At 35.3% G+C, this 20105-nt stretch overlaps 3 protein-coding genes across 4 annotated transcripts; 2 read left to right on the top strand and 1 right to left on the bottom strand.

Moving 5' to 3' along the window:
• The first annotated feature begins 559 nt into the window (after positions 1-559).
• glipr1a (GLI pathogenesis-related 1a) lies at positions 560-4593 on the top strand. 2 transcript variants are annotated; one of them, XM_089127123.1, is made up of 6 exons: positions 560-836; positions 1673-1801; positions 2016-2134; positions 2203-2288; positions 2363-2389; positions 2874-4593. In XM_089127123.1, exons 1-6 carry the CDS (start codon positions 666-668, stop codon positions 3023-3025), a joined length of 684 nt encoding a protein of 227 aa, XP_088983249.1. In that variant the 5' UTR covers positions 560-665; the 3' UTR covers positions 3026-4593. The 2 variants fall into 2 exon arrangements, with proteins under 2 accessions (XP_088983249.1, XP_039516740.2); XM_039660806.2 differs by having other exon boundaries at positions 565-836; positions 1673-1921.
• Positions 3905-13812, bottom strand: krr1 (KRR1 small subunit processome component homolog). The gene is made up of 11 exons (XM_089127124.1): positions 12930-13812; positions 9952-10097; positions 9197-9372; positions 8963-9097; positions 8108-8233; positions 7586-7669; positions 7421-7477; positions 6687-6860; positions 5551-5628; positions 5362-5458; positions 3905-4553 (listed from the first exon to the last, which is right to left on the bottom strand). Exons 1-11 carry the CDS (start codon positions 13007-13009, stop codon positions 4414-4416), a joined length of 1293 nt encoding a protein of 430 aa, XP_088983250.1. The 5' UTR covers positions 13010-13812; the 3' UTR covers positions 3905-4413.
• On the top strand, positions 13268-19512 carry LOC120471033 (crystal protein). The gene is made up of 7 exons (XM_089127310.1): positions 13268-13274; positions 13586-13719; positions 14961-15088; positions 15530-15648; positions 15735-15875; positions 15954-16126; positions 18955-19512. Exons 1-7 carry the CDS (start codon positions 13268-13270, stop codon positions 19510-19512), a joined length of 1260 nt encoding a protein of 419 aa, XP_088983436.1.
• Positions 19513-20105: the final 593 nt, after the last annotated feature.

Below are 20105 nucleotides of genomic sequence, written 5' to 3'. Positions count from 1 at the left end.
CAATTCTCTAATTGCACCGTGAGGAGTCGAGGATCGAGGAGTGAGGAGGCTTCCTGAGGAGTCATAAGCGAGGATACACAGGTGCATCCTACGCGGAGCTGTTATATTGACTAAACGTGACGCACGTGTCAATTCTCCTCCCCCTTCACATCGGTCACAATCATTTTAATTTATACTTTACCTTTGCAGTTTATATAAACCACACATCTCATATATTTCAACAGTATAGTCTATCTTTATTATTATTTATTATGAATTTATTAAATAACCAAACTTCAACATCATGAGGGCAGATCCTTTTAGCGCTGCTGATGACACTGTGGAGTGACGCTCGAGTGATCAAGTATTCCAATGGATATAAAAAAGCTTTTATTCGATTCCTCTGTCCTCCTTTCCTTTCCTCGCTTCCTTCCCTCGTGTCCTACAGGGGGTGGAGCTGAGACGCAAGGAAAGGAAGCAAGGAAAGGAAACGAGGATGCACAAATAAGAAATGAGAAGCACCCCTGGGTTCAAAGGGTGAGAAGGGGGAAGTGGTTCAACCCACAATGCAGTGCGGTATGAAACCGATGTGAGGTTTTGCTCTTTAAAAAAAAGCAGAAGTGTGTTGATGTCGCGATGTTCACGCCATTAACAGGAAACTTCTCTATCGTCTGTCAAACTCAGTCATGAGTGACTTTATTCACGTCCTTCTGATTTGTGTCACCGTTCTGCTGAAAGCGGTTTCCAGCGAGCCCTTCTTTGATATCACGGATCCAGAGTTTATTAAGGAATGTGTGACAGAACACAATATGGCCCGCACCAACGTCAATCCATCAGCCAGCATCATGCGCTACATGGTAGGTTAAATATGAGAAGCTAAACATGCTACAACAGACATCAGTTTTGTTTTAATATTATTTTTTTAAGTATAGTATTATTGACCATTTTTAGTTTCAGACTCCTAGTATCAGCGTTGTTTTAGTATTATTACAGTATTTACTAATATTTTGAATTATCAATTTAGCTTTTCAGTATCCAACCAATTCCTCATAAAACCTGTTCTACGTTTTTTTTCTCATGCGATTTCCTGTTTCATGCACTGTAAAAAATATTTTCAAGATTTGTTATCACAACATATTTTCTTTTATAATAATTTATTTAGTTGAGATAACTTATTATTTTGAGTTTCTGATGGTTAAATGAATCTCCTTCATTGTATTAACTCACTTTTTCCAGTTCAATCAACTTTAAATTTTAAGGCAACCCAGGTTACTTACTTTAAGTTAAACCAACAACAAAAAAATACAGTGTAGTAATCACAACATTTTTTCTTTTGTCAAATCAACTTAAATAATTTATTTAGTTCAGATAACATATAATTTTGAGTTTCTGATGGTTAAATTAATCTCCTTCATTGTATTAACTTTTCAATGAACTTAAAATTTTAAGGGAACCAGGTTACTTACTTTTTTAAGTTAAACCATCAATATTTTTATTGTGTGCATTACAGTGTGCATGTACTGGTGGTAAAGAAAAGCATATGTTGATTTGTTGATTTAAGTTCTCCCAGCCTTAAAGTACAAACATTAAACCAGCAAACCATTTTGAGATGTGTGTACAGTGCAGATTGCATGTGGGTCTACGGATCTGTCATAAGCCTACAACGTTAATCACAATGTGTGTGTGTGTGCAGACGTGGGATGAAGGGCTGGCGGTGACGGCGCGGGCCTGGGCGAGATTCTGTGTCTTTGAACATAACATTTACCTACGGGATGAGGGAAGAATGCACCCTACGTTCACTTCTGTGGGTGAAAACATCTGGGTAGGAGCGCCATACACACATTTTAAAGTGAAATCTGCAATTAAGTCATGGGTGGACGAGGTCAAAGATTACAATTACCATCAGAACCAGTGCACAAAAGTGTGCGGCCACTACACACAGGTACACACTCAGATCTCACGCTCAACCAAACACTCATGTGTTCAAACATAAGTGAATAAGCCCTCTCTGAATCTCCTGTTTTCTGCACGTATAGATTGTTTGGGCAGACACGTACAAGGTCGGTTGTGCCGCGCAGGCCTGTCCAAACGGTGTGGCTAAAACGTCTTTCTCAACAACGGCTGGAATCATATTTGTGTGCAACTATGCAACAGCGTAAGTATGAAAACCACGTTTGCAGGTGAATTATGTTTCAGTAAAGCAATAAAACTTCTTTTCAACAGGGGAAATTATCACGGTGTAGCTCCGTACAGAACAGGGTCACCGTGCAGCGGATGTGGCCAGGAAACGTGTGAAAACAAACTCTGTCGTAAGTGTCAGAAATAAACATATACCTCCTTTCCAACAACCGCTTTACTTCATGCCTCTCTCGTTCTTTCACAGGAAACTCAACACGTGATTCACTGCAGAGTAAGACAAGCCCTCAATCTCTCTCAATCTGAATACAGAAAACATGTTCACCTCAAACACACGATTATGCACAAATGTTTTTGATGGCGGGAGCTGATTATGTGGCATTAAACCACAAAAAAACTACACAATATTTCATAAATATGCATTAAATGTACACTCTTAAAGATAAAGAATCCATGGGTGTTTCCATGAACCTTTATATGACCTTTGAGAAAATGAAAGCACTGAAACAACTAATATTTGGAGACACTAAAACTAGACTGTGGATAATATTTCCAATGTTTTTGGATTTACAAATATTTAAAAATTGTTATTTCTGTTAACAATTCTGGTTCACTACCAAAATCTTGGTTCTGAAGCAGAACTAGTTGAGAAACAACATTGCAAATGCAACGGCTTTCAGACATTTGTAAGAGCGACTGGAGTGTTTTGGGCGTGTCTTGCTATTCAATTCCCCTAGTTAATAAGTGTGTTTGTGTAGGTTATAGGTGGACTCCTGACTGGGACCCTGCGCTGTCGTCCTGCGGATCCTTCTGCCTGTCGGTTTTGATAATCAGACTCATATCTGTCCCGATTATATTTGCCAGCGTTTACTGTCTGAATTGCCGACATAATCTGTTTGCATACGAGTGAAACTTGCGAAAACATTGCACTGTGTATAATTATTTTATATTTATAAATACACACACATGCTTGTATATTTTGAAGAAATATTTTCATGTATAGACTGTATATAGATTTATATATAATTTATATTGTATATAAATATGAATCTTTTATATATAAATAATATTTTTTCTTAAATATACATGCATGTGTGTGTATTTATATATATAAAATAATTATACACAGTGCACCCGAATATATTATGTAAACACAAACTTTAATCATTTGACAGTCCTAATATATATATATATATATATATACTACGTTTTAATATTTTAAATTGTAAAAATTATTAACAATAAATTAACAATGGACAAACTGCAAAAAAGTATGCTTAAAACAAGAAAAAAATATCTGTCAGTTGGGTCATTTGAAATACTCTTAATTCAAAGTATGATTCAATTTTGATACTAATTTCCAATTACTTATTTTCTCAAGTCATTTTGCTTCTCAAATAAATGTATCATGGCTAAAGAATGTGTAGCTGTGGCTCATGTTTGCCTGTGTTTATTGCCATCATATCCTGTTTGCATATGAGTGAAGCTTCAAAAACTGAAAGTTCACATTCAGACAAAGCCACATTTCTACTGGGACATGGAGGGACAACAACTTGTTGAAGCTAATTTTATGCAAAGAATAAGTTAGAAGAAAATAATAAGTGAATTTACATTCACATTTTCTCAACAATTAAGCACATTTACTACACAAATTCTAATTTCTGCAATGCAAAATCTCCTCCTCATGAACTTTCAAGTATCTGTAGATCACAGTAATATTTAATGGGTTTGATTTGGGCTACCAATTTAGTCCATCTATTCCCCTCAGTTTATACAAGTGAGACTGATATATGACAAAAATATCATTCGATTTATTGCCATACATCAGAGAAATTAAAAAAAGCATTTAAGCCAAGCATTCTGGGTAGCAAAAAAGAATCTTGAAAAATGAACACAGATGCACTTTGCTCATGACGAACGGCACGAGAGCATCACAGATTCAGCTGTTACAAAAGACATGTCGATTTATAGGTCATCTAATAGCCTTCGAATGCACATACTGTATATACTATTATTATAACTCAAGTGTGTAACACGATCAACGCGCATCTGTCGCCTGCCTCAAACAGAAGCAGCGTTTAACAGTTTCAAACTCATGTGGTCTACAGTTTTGTGTTTCATATTTTCCCGTCTCTTATTCCTCATCTCCGACAAGCCAAAATCTTAAAATATTGTGATATTAAGGTTTTATAATGCAGTTGACGAAGCATAACACCAAACAACACAATATTACAAGCGCTGAACAGTGTGGTGTGAGTGTGTGTCTCCAGGATCAGAGTTCGGATCGACCGACGCGAGTTAGCTTTTGAGTTTCTTCCGCTTGCCGTCTTTCGCTGAAGGCGTCTCGGGGTTTACAGGAGGAGCTCCAAGCTTTTTACTTTTTGCTTTCTTCACTTTTTCTTTAATGGCTTGTATATCAATTTTGTTTTCTGTGGTTGCTATAAAGAAGAGAATAATAAATATTATATCATGAGTTCACATGCTTATTCATTTGCATTATTTACACAATTTAAAGTCATATTACCAGGAATGTTACTAGTCTTCTGACCAAGATCACATTCAGAACATGCAGATAACATAAGTTGCTCTGGATAAATGCACAAGCTAAACATATTATATTTACATATTAGTTTATTTTATATATTTTGATGATTTACCTTTTTATATAATTAATTATTATTAATAATACTTTATCTTGATTTTTTTTATTATTATTATTATATTTTTTGGTACGGTATGAGATGCCATCCTGCACCAGGGTTATTATCATTAACCATATATATACACACGGGTATATACTGTGTGTGTGTGTGTGTGTGTGTGTGTGTATATATATATATATATATATATATATATATATACTTTTTTTTTACCTTTTTAGGTTTAATTTATTCTTATTTCAGTGTTAGTTTATTTATTTCCTGTATATCCGTATATAGTTTTTATTTATTTTATTTCAGTTTATTGGCAACACTTCTAATTTTTGTTTACTTAAAAAACTTGTACTTAACAAAAATCAGAAATGTTGCCAATAAACCGAGATAAAATTACTAACTGGAAATAAATAAAAAAACAAACTAAAACTGAAATAAAAATAAATTAAAAACCCTAAAAAGCAATATTGAAAAAAATTAAAGTTTAAATGGCAAAAGCTCGTTTTATTTTATATCTCAGCTACTAAAATCAACATATATATTTTAAAATATCAATAAAAACTCGCATGTGTCTCAGTGTCTCAAACTGTACCTGGTTTGGTCTTCTTCACGACGGGCTTCTCTTTCGGGGGAATGAAATCCTTCTGCCGCTGCTCTTGTCTCTTGGATAAAGCTTCAGCCTGTTTCACCTTCAGTCAAAGAAATTAACAAGCGGTTACCAGTGAACTAGCTCAGCGCCAGTCAGTCCCTGCATCTGTCAAACACTCATAAAAATGCTCACCTTAATCTCAGTCATCTTCTTGCGCCTCTTCTCGCTCTCTAGCAGGAAGAACTCGCCGGTCGCCAGTTGCTTATCAATCTGTGCAGAGGAATATTTCACTTAGGCAAATAAGAACTGTCAAAAACAGCTTATTTATTTATTTATTTATTTAAATACCTGATTATTATTGTAATTTATATGTGCGGGATGTCCTCAAAAATACATTAATTCAATTAAAAACTCAACAAATATATTTATTCATGAACAAAGTATTTATAGATTTGATATTATATCAAAGAGTGTATATAAGAGAATATTATTATTTAACTAAGCAGTTGTTCTCAGGTTCAAGTCTATTTTTTGATACCCATCTGATTATTATTTTAATAATCATTATTAATTTCGCATTGAACTGTGCAGATTGACTATGTAAAAAACAATAAAAACAAATTGCAACACTTTACAATAAGGTTCCATTAGTTAATGTTAAGCCAATGCATTAACTAACAAGTAATACAGTATTTATTAAAGTAACAGATACAACTTCTGATTTTAATACGATATTAGTAAATAATTAAGATTAATAAAAGCATTAAAAGTACTTTTCATGGTTAGTTCATGTTAACTAATGTAGATAACTAATGTTGACAAACAAATAAGCTATTAACTGGCTTACATTACATTTGTATCTTTTATCATATTGCTGTTGTCGCCATGTTAAAAATGAAAATGTGATTTTATCATGTTTATGCGGGTGCATAGCTGTCAATAATTTGTTTTTCAAAATCCGGAAGATTTTCCGCAACTGCGTTACAGGTTGCCAGGTTGAGATGACAAATGGGTTGAAATTGTATGATTGTGTGAATATAATGCATTTAATACAAGATCTGGCAACTTGTCAACATTAGACAAACATATTGGTTTGATTATTCATAAATGAGTTTGGGCCATGCAAATTACAGGAGTTTCCCTGGAGAAATAACAAACCGGGAGGGGTCCGGGAGATACGGCTAAAAAACAGGAAAACCCGGGAAAAACGGGAATGTTGACAGGTGTGTTGGGGTGTGGGTGTGTAAAAGCACCCTGTACTCGCGCACACCTCGAGTGGCTTATTGCTACCGTATCACATGATTCCTCTGGGGAAGTGTCGCTCGTACCTTGCTCTCGGGTTGAGGCGGAGGGAACGGCGTGTACTCCTTCTTCTTGATCGTCTTCTTCTTGGGCTGCTTGCGTTTGGAGAGACTCTTATGGCGGAAGTTGGGCAGGAATCTCTCCCAGTTCTGAGTGCGCAGATCCGGGTCGCTCGCCAGCTCCCGCTTGATCATTAGTGTCTGGAGAGGATTGAATCACAAGCACACTTACTGTTAGAGTCACTCATGACGGCAGTAAGACCTTTTTAAAGGGATACTCCACCTCTGGAAAGATGAATGTGTATTTAAAATGGGTCATTTATGTAGATGAAATGTGAAATTATTTTTGAATTTGGAGCTTTCTAGAAAAGCCAGAAAATGTATTTTTGTATGTGAATGAAATCACCTTTTGAAAGTAACATGATGCATTAAAATTAAAATTATATTAATTACATTATTTCACCAGTAGGTGGTGACACTTGACTGTTAAAAATGTATTTGTCATTGAATCATTTATTCAAGAGATTCGTTCAAAAATGTTGATTCTTCCAGTAATGAAAGTCTTTGAGTGAGTCATTGAATAATTCATTGAGCGGATTTGAAAAAAAAAATTTTAATCAAAAAAATTAAACATTTTGTCAGAACCTCGTGTAAATTACATTATTTTGTTTTGATTGTCATGGGAGAATCTTAAATCTCTTTTACACTAAATCTTTCGTTCTTAGAAAAATCTTAGTAACATCACACAGTCTTCTATGTACCTTTATGTTGTAAATGGGGTGAATGTTCTTCATCGTCTCAAGCACGACTTTCCGTACCTGCAGAAACAAGCGAGAAGCACAAACTCATTCAAATACATTCATGTAATTATGACTGAACAAAAGTATGGTTTTGAATGATTTAAATTAGGCCACTGTATGTCTCACCTCCTTCAAGCCACTGAACGGGCCGAGAGCCGACACTGTGTTGCCCTGAACCATCACGTAACAGTTGGTCAGAAGCTCTAGTGCCTGAAACAGAACAACATGAGATTTGATCACATTTACTGTAACGAAAAGACAAAACATAAAGCAGCAAAAGCAATAAAACAACAATACAACAATCAAAAGAACTTACTTCATCTCTTAAAAGTTAACAACAAAAGTGCAACGAACATTAAAAAGAGGAATCCAAAGTCAGCTAGTGAAAATGCAACTGTTTTTTTTTAGCTTTCTAGATTAACTAAAAAAAATAATGTATTAAAAAATGTCTATCAAAACTATTTGAGAGAACAGTTGAATTGGAAAATGTACATTAATTTATGCATTTATATATGAATCATTTTAAATCCCAGATTTTCAATGTGTTCTGAGACTTTTGGACCTCACTGTCTGGGAATTAAAAAATGACGACAAGTGAAGTGTAAAATGAAGGGAGACTGCTGTGAACTGAGCATTATCTGTGCCCACCTTCAGCGTGGAGCCCTTGGGGCCGATCAGCCTCTGGCGTCTCTTCACAAAGCGCTCTCTGTTTCGCACAAGAGTCCCGATTTTTATGATGTCACAAGCCATGTCGTCTTCAAGTATCCGTACAGCCTGAAATGAACAGGAAGGTTCAGCGAAAGACTTTAAGCTAAATTATATATATATTTATATATATATAAAGATATTTGTTTTAAATTTTAAAAAGGCCTCTAATGCTCACCAAGCCTGCATTCATTTATTCAAAAACTGTAAAATATTACAATAATTTTCTACTTGAATACATTTTAAAATGTAATTTATTAATGAAATCAAAGCTGAATTTTCAGCATCATTACTCCAGTTTTTGGTGTCACAGAAATATTTTGTAACATTATTAACACTTGTAAACATCAAGTGTTTGTATTGACACTTTTGATAAACAATGATAATGCATTGTTTTCTTCTGTCCTTATGCACAGAATTCACTGATGTTTTATATATACACACACACACACACACACACACTCACATACACACACAAAATAGCATATTAGAAGGATCATGTGACACTGAAGACTGGAGAAATGGCTGATGAAAATTCAGCTTTGCATCACATAAATAAATTATCATCTAAAATATATTAAGATACAATAATATTATTTGAAATTGTAATAATATTTAGCAAATTACAGTTTTTTATTTTTGATCAAATAAATGCAGGCTTGATGAGCAGAAGAGACTTCTTTCAAAAAAGTTGTTTTTTTATTCAGTGTTGCCCGGTACTGAATAACTGTATATATATATATATATATATATTTATTTTTTTTAAATCAGTGAATTATATCGATTGTAAAGCAGTACCTGTTCAAATGGTACACTTCTGGCCAATAACTTGATGAGATCCCTTGCTCTGAGGATTGCATACGGGTCAAATGTTTTCTTTGTTGTGTGCACCGTCATACTGCCTTCAATCAGGTCCAGTGTGGCATTGATGAACTACAGAACAGCAGGAGATGTCAAAAGAAAATAGACAAACAAATTCAGCGAGCTTACAAGCATTTATAAAAAACAAATGAAGAGTTTCCTGACACGCACCACATCTCCAAGCGCTTTCTGCACCAGCGGCCAGCACTCTTTCAGGTACGCCTCCCTGTACTTGGGGAAAAGTGTGGCGAAGCTGCTCTCCTCCAGCAAACCTTTGGGGTTGTCCTCTCGGGTGAACTTGGGCTCTTTCCAGCCGTCTGGTACCGTCAGCAGCTCGCTCTCATCCACTACGTTTCAGACAAAAGGCCAGAGATTAATAAGTCATTGGGAATCTTACAGTAATCTGGGGATGTGTGTTTATTCCCCAAAATGTGCATGTAATACTATGTTCCACCTTGGGGTAGCTTGTTATAAATACCATTGTATACAAACATAAAAATCACTACAGGACTGTAGTATATATGTATAATACCACGATATTGACATTAAATGTCATGTCACACTGAGCCTGTACTAGTACATCTACAGAGCTGTAAAATCAACATTCAGATATTTAAACACTACGTCACACCACCTTTAAAGTTTATTTACTATTCCTACTGACATCAGTTGTTTATTAGAGAAATAACGTTACAACCGAACAGGTGGAAGACAAGAAATGCACAATAACTGAATGTTTTGGGGAAAACAGTAATGAAATGCACACACTAACGAGGTAGTACATCATTGTAGCTACAGAAAAACAGAACTTTAATTCTACGTGAGCTGCATTAACATGTCATTTAACTTCACTAATATGGAATTATACGCGCGATGTCATAAAACACTGTTTGGGTAAAACTGTGTATAATTAAGTGTAGTTGTACCTGTGTTTTTGCTCTTTTTCTGTTTTTTATTTGTTGGCGTTTCACTCGTGCTTTCCGTGGGCGCCGCCATTGCTGCTGTTAGCAGTGACGTCAGACGCTGCGCCTGGTCGTCATGAGCACGAGGCAAACAGCGCGCGTACTGCCGCCTGTCGGCGTGGAAGAATTATCATGTACTTACCTGTTTACAATTATTATTTATTCCATTTCACAAAACTAGAATAACTATATATTTGAATGTTTGATATATTTGAAAATTGATTAATCGCATCAAAAAAGTTTTTTGATTATGTGTGAGTGTGTTTGTGTGTATATGCACACAGAGAGAGAGAGAGAGAAAGAGGCAGACACGCACACACACACACATAAATATAATAAAATACACACAGTCACACACACAAACAAACTGTTAGATGCAATTAATCACAATTAATTTGACAGCACTATTTGTGTGTGTGTGTGTGTGTGTTTTCATGGACTATTATAATAACACAAGTTATGAATAGATTTCTTATGTATGTGGTACACTAAGGTACTCATTTTATTTAAATATTTAGATATAATTTTACTAATATCATTAAATCACTATTTATTATGAAATTTCATCTTATCTGAATGCTTTTTTTAATAGTCCAAATCACCAACTCAACTTGTAGTATCCGACGAAGAACGTCAAGGAAGGGAGTCAATGTGATTTAATTTTCTAAAGTACAGACAGTCTGCTTGTCATTACACACACACACACACACACACACAACACAGTCCCAGTGTGCAACATAATAAGAGTCACAAGTGCTCAAACCGAGGACGCATCAGTCGGTCCCGAGCGTACAGGAGTGCAGAAGCGGGTGTAGTATGATGTCGTACAGGTGTGTGTTGTGTCTGTGTGTGCTGGGGTGTGTGTGGCTCAGCACTGGATCCAGCACAGAGGAGCGGATGAAGCTGGTGGCTTTACTGCGCAGTGTGTCTCCAGCGGCACTGATCTCAGATCAGCCCCTCATCAACGACCAACACGCTTCTGCTGGGCCCAAACTGCTCCTTAAAGACGGGATCATCCAGGGCCTGACGCTGGACAAATCTCATGTTTTTTATGGTATCCCGTTCGCGGACCCGCCTGTGGCAGCGTCCCGCTGGAAGGCCCCCCGGCCCGTCACACCGTGGAGAGGGGTGCGAGACGCCACCTATCCCAGAGCGCCGTGCATGCAGGCCTGCGTCGGACCCATCGCTGACGAGTGTCAAAAGAAGGTGAGCGGGACACGGCGACGGGCGGGACGTCACTGACTCTGGGGATCAGAAGAGCAGCAAAACCATCTCAGCTGTTTAAAATCAAGAGCTTTTACGATATAGTTTTACCGTGAGAACTTTGGGTGAACTTAATTTTCACCCCAAAAACCGAACAAAGTAGTCACTTCTAAACCGTATATTTATTGATTAGATTGCTATTTAACTATTGTTATTATTTTGCATAAAGACAATTAAGGCTATTTTTAGTACTATTTAGATTCACATTACATTTTGACATAATGGCAATTAAAGCACATTTTCACACCAATATCCTTATTAATAAACTTCCCATTAGATAGATAGATAGATAGATAGATAGATAGATAGATAGATAGATAGATAGATAGATAGATAGATAGATAGATAGATAGATAGATAGATAATTGCCTTACATTTATGTACATTAAATTTCCATTAATTTCATTCAGTGTTTTTTTTTCATTAAATGACACAATTGTTCTTATATATATATATATATATATATATATATATATATAATATGAACAATTGTATATATAATGTGTGTATATATATACATGTATATATATATATATATATATATATATATATATATATATATATATATATATATATGTATATATGAAATTTTGGTCCCACTTTATATTAAGTGGCTTTAAGTACTATGTACTTACATTGAAGTTACTACTTTGATACATTGGACTTATTGTGTACATACATGTTTTTACATTTTACTTATCTTTTGAAAATACCTGCATGTAATTACAACTGTAATTAATTCATGTAATTACATTTGTAATTACACAGTTGATCCTTCCCTTACACCTCAGCCCACCATGATACCTACCCATACCAGCACACATGTCCCTAACCATACCCATATCACACCTCAATAGCAGCAAAAGTGTTTTACAATACAACCTGAACACAATAAGTACATTGTACTTATTTTCCTATGTAAGTACATAGTACTTAAAGCCACTTAATATAAAGTGGGACCGAAATTTTTACATATATTATATATAAAAATAACTTTATTTTAATATATATATATTATGTACAGTATATGTATATATATATATATATATATATAAAGAAGCTATTTTTAATAAATAAAAAATAATTAACAGTAATTGCAAATTACTGTAAATAAAAATAAATGCAAAATAAAAATAAAATTTAATTTAAATAAAATTTCTAAAAAAGATAAAAAAATAAAATTTCTCAAAAAGATAAAAAAATACAATGTATGCTCATATTAGAATAAGAAATTAGTATGAAAATACATTAAATTGTCAATAATTCTCATTAAATTTTTAAATAAATATGAATTAAATATTTCTTTTTGCATTACAATTCATATATATATATATATATATATATATATATAGTATATATTGCATTACAATTACGTTTGAACTGTGACGCCCCTGCTGGTAAAACAGAATGACTAAACTCATTTTTAATTCAATGAGACCATTTAAAATATATTAAATATATATAAATATATTTCTTTAAGGACTATATTGTTCATTAGGATGTGACAATATTTCACTTGTATGTGTCTCAGTGTCGGCATGCGTCACATGTCTACTTGTAGCAACTATTATTTGGAATAGCGCAGGCGTCATAAGGACGACATATAGAGTAAAAGACGACAGAATAATTGTTTTTTGAACAGTGTTTTCCCTCATCAGGTGAGTGAGGACTGTCTGTACCTGAACGTGTTTGTTCCTCTGAGCGGGAACTCCTCGGCTCCTCTCCCAGTGATGGTGTGGATCCACGGCGGAGACTTCATCGCGGGATCTGCCTCGAAAGCGCTTTACGACGGACGATTCATCAGCAACTTCACTCGGACTGTGGTCGTGAGCATCGCCTACCGCCTCGGTGAGACACTCTGACTGTAAAATAAGTAACGATACCCTCATGTCACGATTCGATACATTTCACGATACGATATTATTGCGATACTGTGATACTTGACAAAAAATGTACTGTTGTTGATTACAATGCTAAACTTGGTGTTACATTGTGGAAATGAAAAGTCTTGGACCTGATGCCGGGTTTTACAATGATAGGCTACATATTTTTAAAATAATGTAGGCAACTTTTTACAGTTGACATCAAATATTTGGCATTATCAGGACCCACAAACAGGCATTATTATACATTATATTTAACATTATGTAGGCCTATAGTAGTTTAATGTAGTCCAAACTCTGAAAACTTGAATTTTTTACTCACGCAGAAATGTTATTTTGGGGGAACTATACACAATACATATTGTTGCATTTGTGTATTGCGATATATTGTGACATGATATATTGTTACACCCCTAAAAATAAGTCATGAACAGACAGCTGTCTCTCTGCAGGGGCTTTCGGCTTTCTAGTGTCGGGAAAAGACCCGGGAACGTCAGCGGTGGGGAATTATGGGATTCTGGATCAGCAAGCGGCTTTGCTCTGGGTGCAACAGAACATCGCTGTGTTTGGAGGAGACCCAAGCAAAGTGAGGACAGAAACTTGTTTATAAAGGGTTAAATGCTGAATGACTGAGCACAAAAAGGACAATAACTATACAAATTTAGTTCACTGTAAATATAAAAGAATATCGGAGGCCATTTTAGGGATGCATTGATATCCGATAATTCTTTATATTTGCAAGCCGATAACCAATATATTGGCAAATAAATCTAAATACACATTTTTAGACAATTTTTGAGAGCCTGATTATAAAAAAAGTCTCCTCATTAAAAGCCATGATACAAACACAATTATGATGTTGTTTTAATGTTGTGTAGCCGATATGACAGACATTTGCACTTTAACTGGATTTTCAATTGTATTTCAAGCAGTTTAAAAGCATCATGTTGAACAGTGCACATCTAAAATGCCTCAGCTGAAGGAAATAATACATTATTTATCGTTTTTTTATATATCGTCTAAATGTTCTTGTTGGGCAGATAACGATAACATTAAAAATGATCATATATCGGCCGATACGGATAATGTGGCCGATATATCGTGCATCCTTAGTATATTCATTAGTTTAGTTTGCATTTATTGTCACTGAATGTGAGATACAATAAAATTTGATATCTCTCATAAAAAAAATATTTTATATTTCATTTAAATAATTTTATTTATATTATTATATCAAAAAATATATTATATTTATAATTGTGCACAACATTAAATCACAGTAATTGCAATGCAAAAGAAAAAGGCAATAGAAATCAAAATATAAAAAAAATCGAAATGTCACTAAAATGTGTGGAAGCGTATTGCATGAGGAAACAAAATCTACTCTGTTTTTAATAATTAACGAGTTAATTATCTCAGAATTACGAGATCATTTGTCATGGAAAAAAGTTTTTGCTCTGTTTTTCGGAATTATGAGATATATTTTTCTTAAAAAAAACAATTTCACTCTGTTTTTATGAATTAATGACTTACTCTTAATTTTTTAGATCAAGTCATTAATTCAGAAAAACAGAGTAGATTTTTTCTTCAAGTGAATGCAATACTCTTCCGTAAAAATCCCATTGATTTCCTTTATGCAAAATAATTTAATAATTTTTGCAAAATATTTTTTTTAATTTATTTTGTTAATTTGATGTTTGGGTAAAAATAGGCATGACTACATGAAATTGACTCAAAGATTAAATAAAATAACATGTTCTCATGAGTTTGTGAAACAATAATGCAAGTTCCTGATCCAGTCAGAAGTGTGTGTCTGTGTGTGTTCAGGTGACTGTTTTCGGCGAGAGCGCAGGCGCTCAGTCAGTCAGTCTACATCTGATGATCCAGAGCAGCAAACCACTCTTCAGACAGGCCGTTCTCCAGAGTTTACCCTTCTCCATTCCTCTGAAAACACGGTAAACACACACATAAGTGACACCCAAACACAAAACCAGTCAAAAGGGTACATTTTTTGAAATTGAGTAGTAGGCATCACCTGAAAGCTGAATAAATAAGCTTTCCATTGATGTGTTGTTTGTTAGGATGAAATATTTGACCGAATAACGACAATCTGAGGGTGCAAAAAAATCGAAATATTGAGATAATTGCCTTTAAACTTGTCCATTTTTGTTCGCGATATTGCTGCATCCACTCACAAAAATACATTTTTGATATAATTGCGGTAAGAAATCTACAAAATATCTTCATGGAGCATGATCTTTACTAATATCCTAATGATTTTTGGCATAAAATCACAATGTATTGTATACTCAAATATAACTGTGTGACTGGTTTTAGTGGTCCATGGTCAAACATAGACATGCATCATACCTTCAAACACTGATGCGTCTCCTCAGGCACGAGTCTCTGAAGCTGGGGAAGAACTTTGCAAAGCTGGCCAACTGCTCGCTCGTGGACTTGCAGTGTCTTCTGTCTCTCAGTTCTCAGGCGGTGCTGGACGCACAGATCAAATCCAGTAATCCTGCATTTCACGTCTCAGAGATCATCCGCCTAGTGCACAGATTTCACACACATCATATGACCCGTCGGTTGTGTTCTCAGGCTCAAAGGTGGTGAATCCCTTCCGCTTTCTGGAGGTGTTTGAGAGCTGGGGGCCGTATATCGACGGAGAACTGATCCGGGAACAGTTCGTCAGCGCCTTTCAGAAAGGACACTGGCAGAAGGAGAAACCCGTGCTGCTCGGTACAATCAGAATAGCAATTCAAAGTCAACATCAAATCAGAATCGAACAGCTCGGGCTCATGTGTGTGTGTGTTTCAGGGAGCACCTCAGAAGAAGGTGTGATCTTTGTGTACGGTGTGTTCACCAAGCCTGTGTCACCGGTCGAATGCACTGTCTACACGACGGCCATCTTCAAACATCACGCCATCAAAATCCTGCGCAAATACCTGCCGCTCTACACACACGCAGACCGCAGGGACATGCTAGCACAGGTTAGCCACACACACTGATGTGATCAAAATCTCTCTCTTCACTTTCCTTTTCAGATGACATCATCAATCCCTCTTCATTTTGCAACACTTTGTCCCCATGCAATCTAATATTTACAGAATTTTGCGGCCGACGGCCTTACAAGAGGATCTTTGTATGATGACATCATCATATTACAGCCTATATATGGTATTATAGCATCATATATATATTTTTGGAGGCTATTAAAAGCGTGAAGTGCATATACTTCCGGCCTTTCTCAGTTTTTTCGATTATTTATAATTATAACTTTCAACAGTTTTGGAAATTTTGACATTTTAATCTCCATAATGATGATTTAGTCATAATTCCATTTTTATATGTGAATTAGTATGACATAAAAGTATGGCTTTTTCTCATAATTTTGTATTTATCTTATAATTTTAACTTCGTATGTCCTAGCTTTTTATCTCGTAATTTTGACTTATGTCATATAGAGAATTGCAATTTTGCTCTGTTTATATTTTAAAAATAATTATGACATACTAAGTCATAAATATGAGATGAAGGTATATAAGGTATTTTTTCTAAATCTGTTTTGAGGATGTGAAACGAAGACAAAAGCTGGATTCGAAAGCACACTTCTCTCACGGTCTCTGCCATAGACATCTATGGTTAAGCTATAGTAGTAAAAATATTATGCTAATGTGCAGTTATGAATTATGCAAAAGATTCAAATTGAGAAGCCTTTTAAATGCTGCTCCACAAGGTGGCGCTGTGACCCAGTGCTGGATTCATCTGAGGGGTCAGTTAACATGGACACTCATTACACAAGACTGCTGAAATAATACATGTAAATATGAGGCTACATGAAGAAAAAAATATTTTGTCAAATAACTGAAATAAAATAAGTTTCAGTACTGAAATTACTAAAAATTAATTGCTTGAAATGCTACTATAAGGCATAAAGATATTATTAATATATTATGTGTACCGTGAAAAGCGCTATAGAAAAAAAACTGACTGGATCTAAACTCAGCTAACTGAAATAAAATCAGTTGAAGCTGAAGTACTAAAACTACTAAAGCTAAATAGAAATCAATTGAAATAATAATAAAACAAAAACTAAAGAAAATTATGAAGTGACAAGAAAATAACTTATAAAATAAAGATAATTACATAAAAACATAATATCTGAATAATAAATATTACAAACTATAATGTATAAAATATTGATAAATTAATAACTAATTTAATACAAAATAATATTAATAAATATGATAATAGTATAAACTAATACTAAAGTAACTCTGTTGGTTAAAAGGCTGCACTGTTCAGCCAAGATACAGAAAGTCAGTGTGTTTGTTTTTGTGTGTGTCCTGAAAGTGAGTGTCCGTGAATAGAGTTTTAGACCGCAGGCGCTGGATTCTGTGTGTGTGTGTGTGTGTGTGTGTGTGTGGGAGGGAACGGCTGCCTCCAAATGTGTGTGTGTGTGTGTGTGTGTGTGGGGGGGAGGGAACGCTGCCGCCAAATGTGTATGTGTGTGTGTGTGTGTATGTGTGTGTGTGTGTGTGAGCTGATGAGTGTTTGGTTACCAGGTAACAGATAGAGATATTTAACCTACAGAGACTGAGAAGCTCTACAACAAGCACCGACAAATAAACACATCATGTCAACAACACACTGAATGTTTAGCCTATCTTTGCCCTTCACATCTGTCTGAACTCATCATATTCAACATGCTGATGTTCAAGAGTGTGTTCACACACACAGAGCTCCTTTTAAAGCAGAATCAGTGATGTGTGTGAACACAGTCTCTCAGGGCCAGACTTCAGTGATCAGAGTCTAGTTCATCGGCTCAGTTCAGTTCAGTACACCTGGAGAAACTGATATCTGTTAGCCTTCGCATTCACGCTGTCAGTGTCATGTGACTTGCTGTATCTCCAGAGCCTCATGATGATGATGACATAATTATGCTTTTATTCAGCAGGTAGGCGTTAAATTGATTAAAAGTGACAGTAAATAATGTTTTCTATTTCAAATAAATGCTGTTCTTTCCACAAAATAGGAAGCAGCACAAACTGTTTTTCAACTGATAATAATGTATTATGTATGTATATGTAATAATGATGTAACTGATAATAATCAAAAATGTTTTTTGAGCATCAAATCATCATATTAGAATGATTTCTGAAGGATCATGTGACACTGAAGACCGGAGTAATGATGCTGAAAATACAGCTCTGATCACAGGAACAAATAACAGTCGCCAGATAAGAAAAAAAAAATATTTTTGGTAAATAATTGACTTTTCATGTCACAATCATATCTTTTTAAGTCATAGTTTTGACTTAGCAAGTCATAATTTTGACTTTTTAAATCATAACTTCAGCTTTTTGTCATAATTATTTGTCTAATAATAATAATGATTTACAAAAATATGCTTTTTTCTTGTATGTTGGAAAATGGGCTTCCAAGCAGCTGTTTTAAAGGGATAGTTCACTTTGAAATTAATTTTTGATATGTTTTAGCTTACCTCCAGAGCATCCAAGATGTAGGTGTCTTTGTTTACACAGTAGTTTCAATTTTGATATTTTTAGGTCAAACTGTTCTTGTCTGTCAGTCATATAATGCAGGTCTATGGTCACCACCTCAGACAAGAACGGTTTGACCTAAATATATCAAAATTAAAAAAACTGTGGAAACAAAGAGACCTACATCTTGGATGCCCTGGAGGTAAGCTAAAACATATCAAAAATTAATTTCAAAGTGAAACCATCCCTTTAAACTGATATTTCACAACGTTTACTGTACGTTTGATCAATATAAATGCCTGCCTTTGTCCTTTCAGATAGTGACTGACTACATCTTCCTGTGTCCGTCCCGGAGAGTGGCCCGTGCCGGTGTGTTGTCCGGGAGCTCTGTGTGGATGTATGTATTCGATCACGTGGCGAGTGACCATCGCGTGTGGTCGGGCCTGTCGTTCTGTTATCATCACGTGTGTCACGGAGCAGAGCTGCCGTTCCTGTTTGGCTCGGCCGCGGTGGCAAACTTCACAATGACTCGACCCGAGCGACTGCTGTCCAATCGCATGCTGTGTTCCTGGGGTGCGTTCGCCCACGCGGCTGACCCCGGGTCACACACCCACGCGACCGCCTTCTGCCAGCAGCAACGGCCACCGGCATGGCCTCGCTACACGGCTAACAGCGGCTGGCTGATCATGAACCTCACGACACACACACACTCAGCCAGGGTCACGCGACGACATCTGCGACTTCTGGGACACACTGGGAATATACCCGTGATACTGTTTCTCCTAGACTGCAGAGAAATCATTTTCTTACTCAGTAGTTTTGTGTTCTTTGCCAGTACAAACATCGAAAAATTCAACACATTTACTTTAAAATGACTCGTTTTATGTAAGATGAATCAAAATTAAGTGAACTAGTTTGAACTAGTTGTGTTTCTGACCCTTTTTTCTTGATTTTGGTACATTAGTGGTTCTATATAGAATGATCTCATATTAATATCAATTTTAAAGAACATTTAATGCCCAAAATAATCTATATAAGGAGAAATGTCTTTGATTGCATAATACTTTCATGTTCAACAGGCTATTTAAATTTGTCTAGTGATAATGTTTGTTTATGAGCTGTTTAATTCATAAAATTGAATTAAAACTAAATGCATAAAATGATCACATGATTGGAACCCCTAAAAGGTTCTATGTATTTATATATGAAGCGCCTGATGGAACCCTTGAAGGTTCTATAGAACCTTTTCTTCTAAGAGTGAACATTCTGAACATCTGAATTACATCTGTTTTTATTTCTTCTAAGCGATTTAAGTAGAATAGTCAAAGACTATTATAGTCAATAGTCAACTCTACTAAGTCTGTAATACTTGTTTCTAAGAATTTTTACTATGCTCAATTTTATTTGATGTAAAAACAATTAAAGAAACGTTTTTATAATTTAAAAAAAATCACACACACACACACAC

Source organism: Pimephales promelas, chromosome 24 (assembly GCF_988280905.1).
Source record: "Pimephales promelas chromosome 24, fPimPro1.hap1.1, whole genome shotgun sequence".
Classification (NCBI taxonomy): Eukaryota; Metazoa; Chordata; class Actinopteri; order Cypriniformes; family Leuciscidae; genus Pimephales; species Pimephales promelas.
The sequence above is the reverse complement of the archived record's forward strand: the minus strand, read 5'-3'. Positions and strand labels throughout refer to the sequence as shown.

What these genes read in the sequence shown, in the direction of transcription:
- glipr1a (XM_039660806.2), top strand. Translation starts at nt 666, where the DNA reads ATGAGTGACTTTATTCACGTCCTTCTGATTTGTGTCACCGTTCTGCTG. An exon ending in CCAGCATCATGCGCTACATG is followed by an intron (nt 837 to 1,672) that starts GTAGGTTAAATA and finishes GTGTGTGTGCAG; the next exon opens with ACGTGGGATGAAGGGCTGGC. An exon ending in GTGTGAAAACAAACTCTGTC is followed by an intron (nt 2,289 to 2,362) that starts GTAAGTGTCAGA and finishes GTTCTTTCACAG; the next exon opens with GAAACTCAACACGTGATTCA.
- krr1 (XM_089127124.1), bottom strand. Translation starts at nt 13,009, where the DNA reads ATGAAGTCTCCGCCGTGGATCCACACCATCACTGGGAGAGGAGCCGAG. An exon ending in GAAGTGTACCATTTGAACAG is followed by an intron (nt 8,234 to 8,962) that starts GTACTGCTTTAC and finishes TGTTCATTTCAG; the next exon opens with GCTGTACGGATACTTGAAGA. An exon ending in CCAAGGGCTCCACGCTGAAG is followed by an intron (nt 7,670 to 8,107) that starts GTGGGCACAGAT and finishes GTTCTGTTTCAG; the next exon opens with GCACTAGAGCTTCTGACCAA.
- LOC120471033 (XM_089127310.1), top strand. An exon ending in TCCATTCCTCTGAAAACACG is followed by an intron (nt 15,089 to 15,529) that starts GTAAACACACAC and finishes GCGTCTCCTCAG; the next exon opens with GCACGAGTCTCTGAAGCTGG. An exon ending in GGAGAAACCCGTGCTGCTCG is followed by an intron (nt 15,876 to 15,953) that starts GTACAATCAGAA and finishes TGTGTGTTTCAG; the next exon opens with GGAGCACCTCAGAAGAAGGT.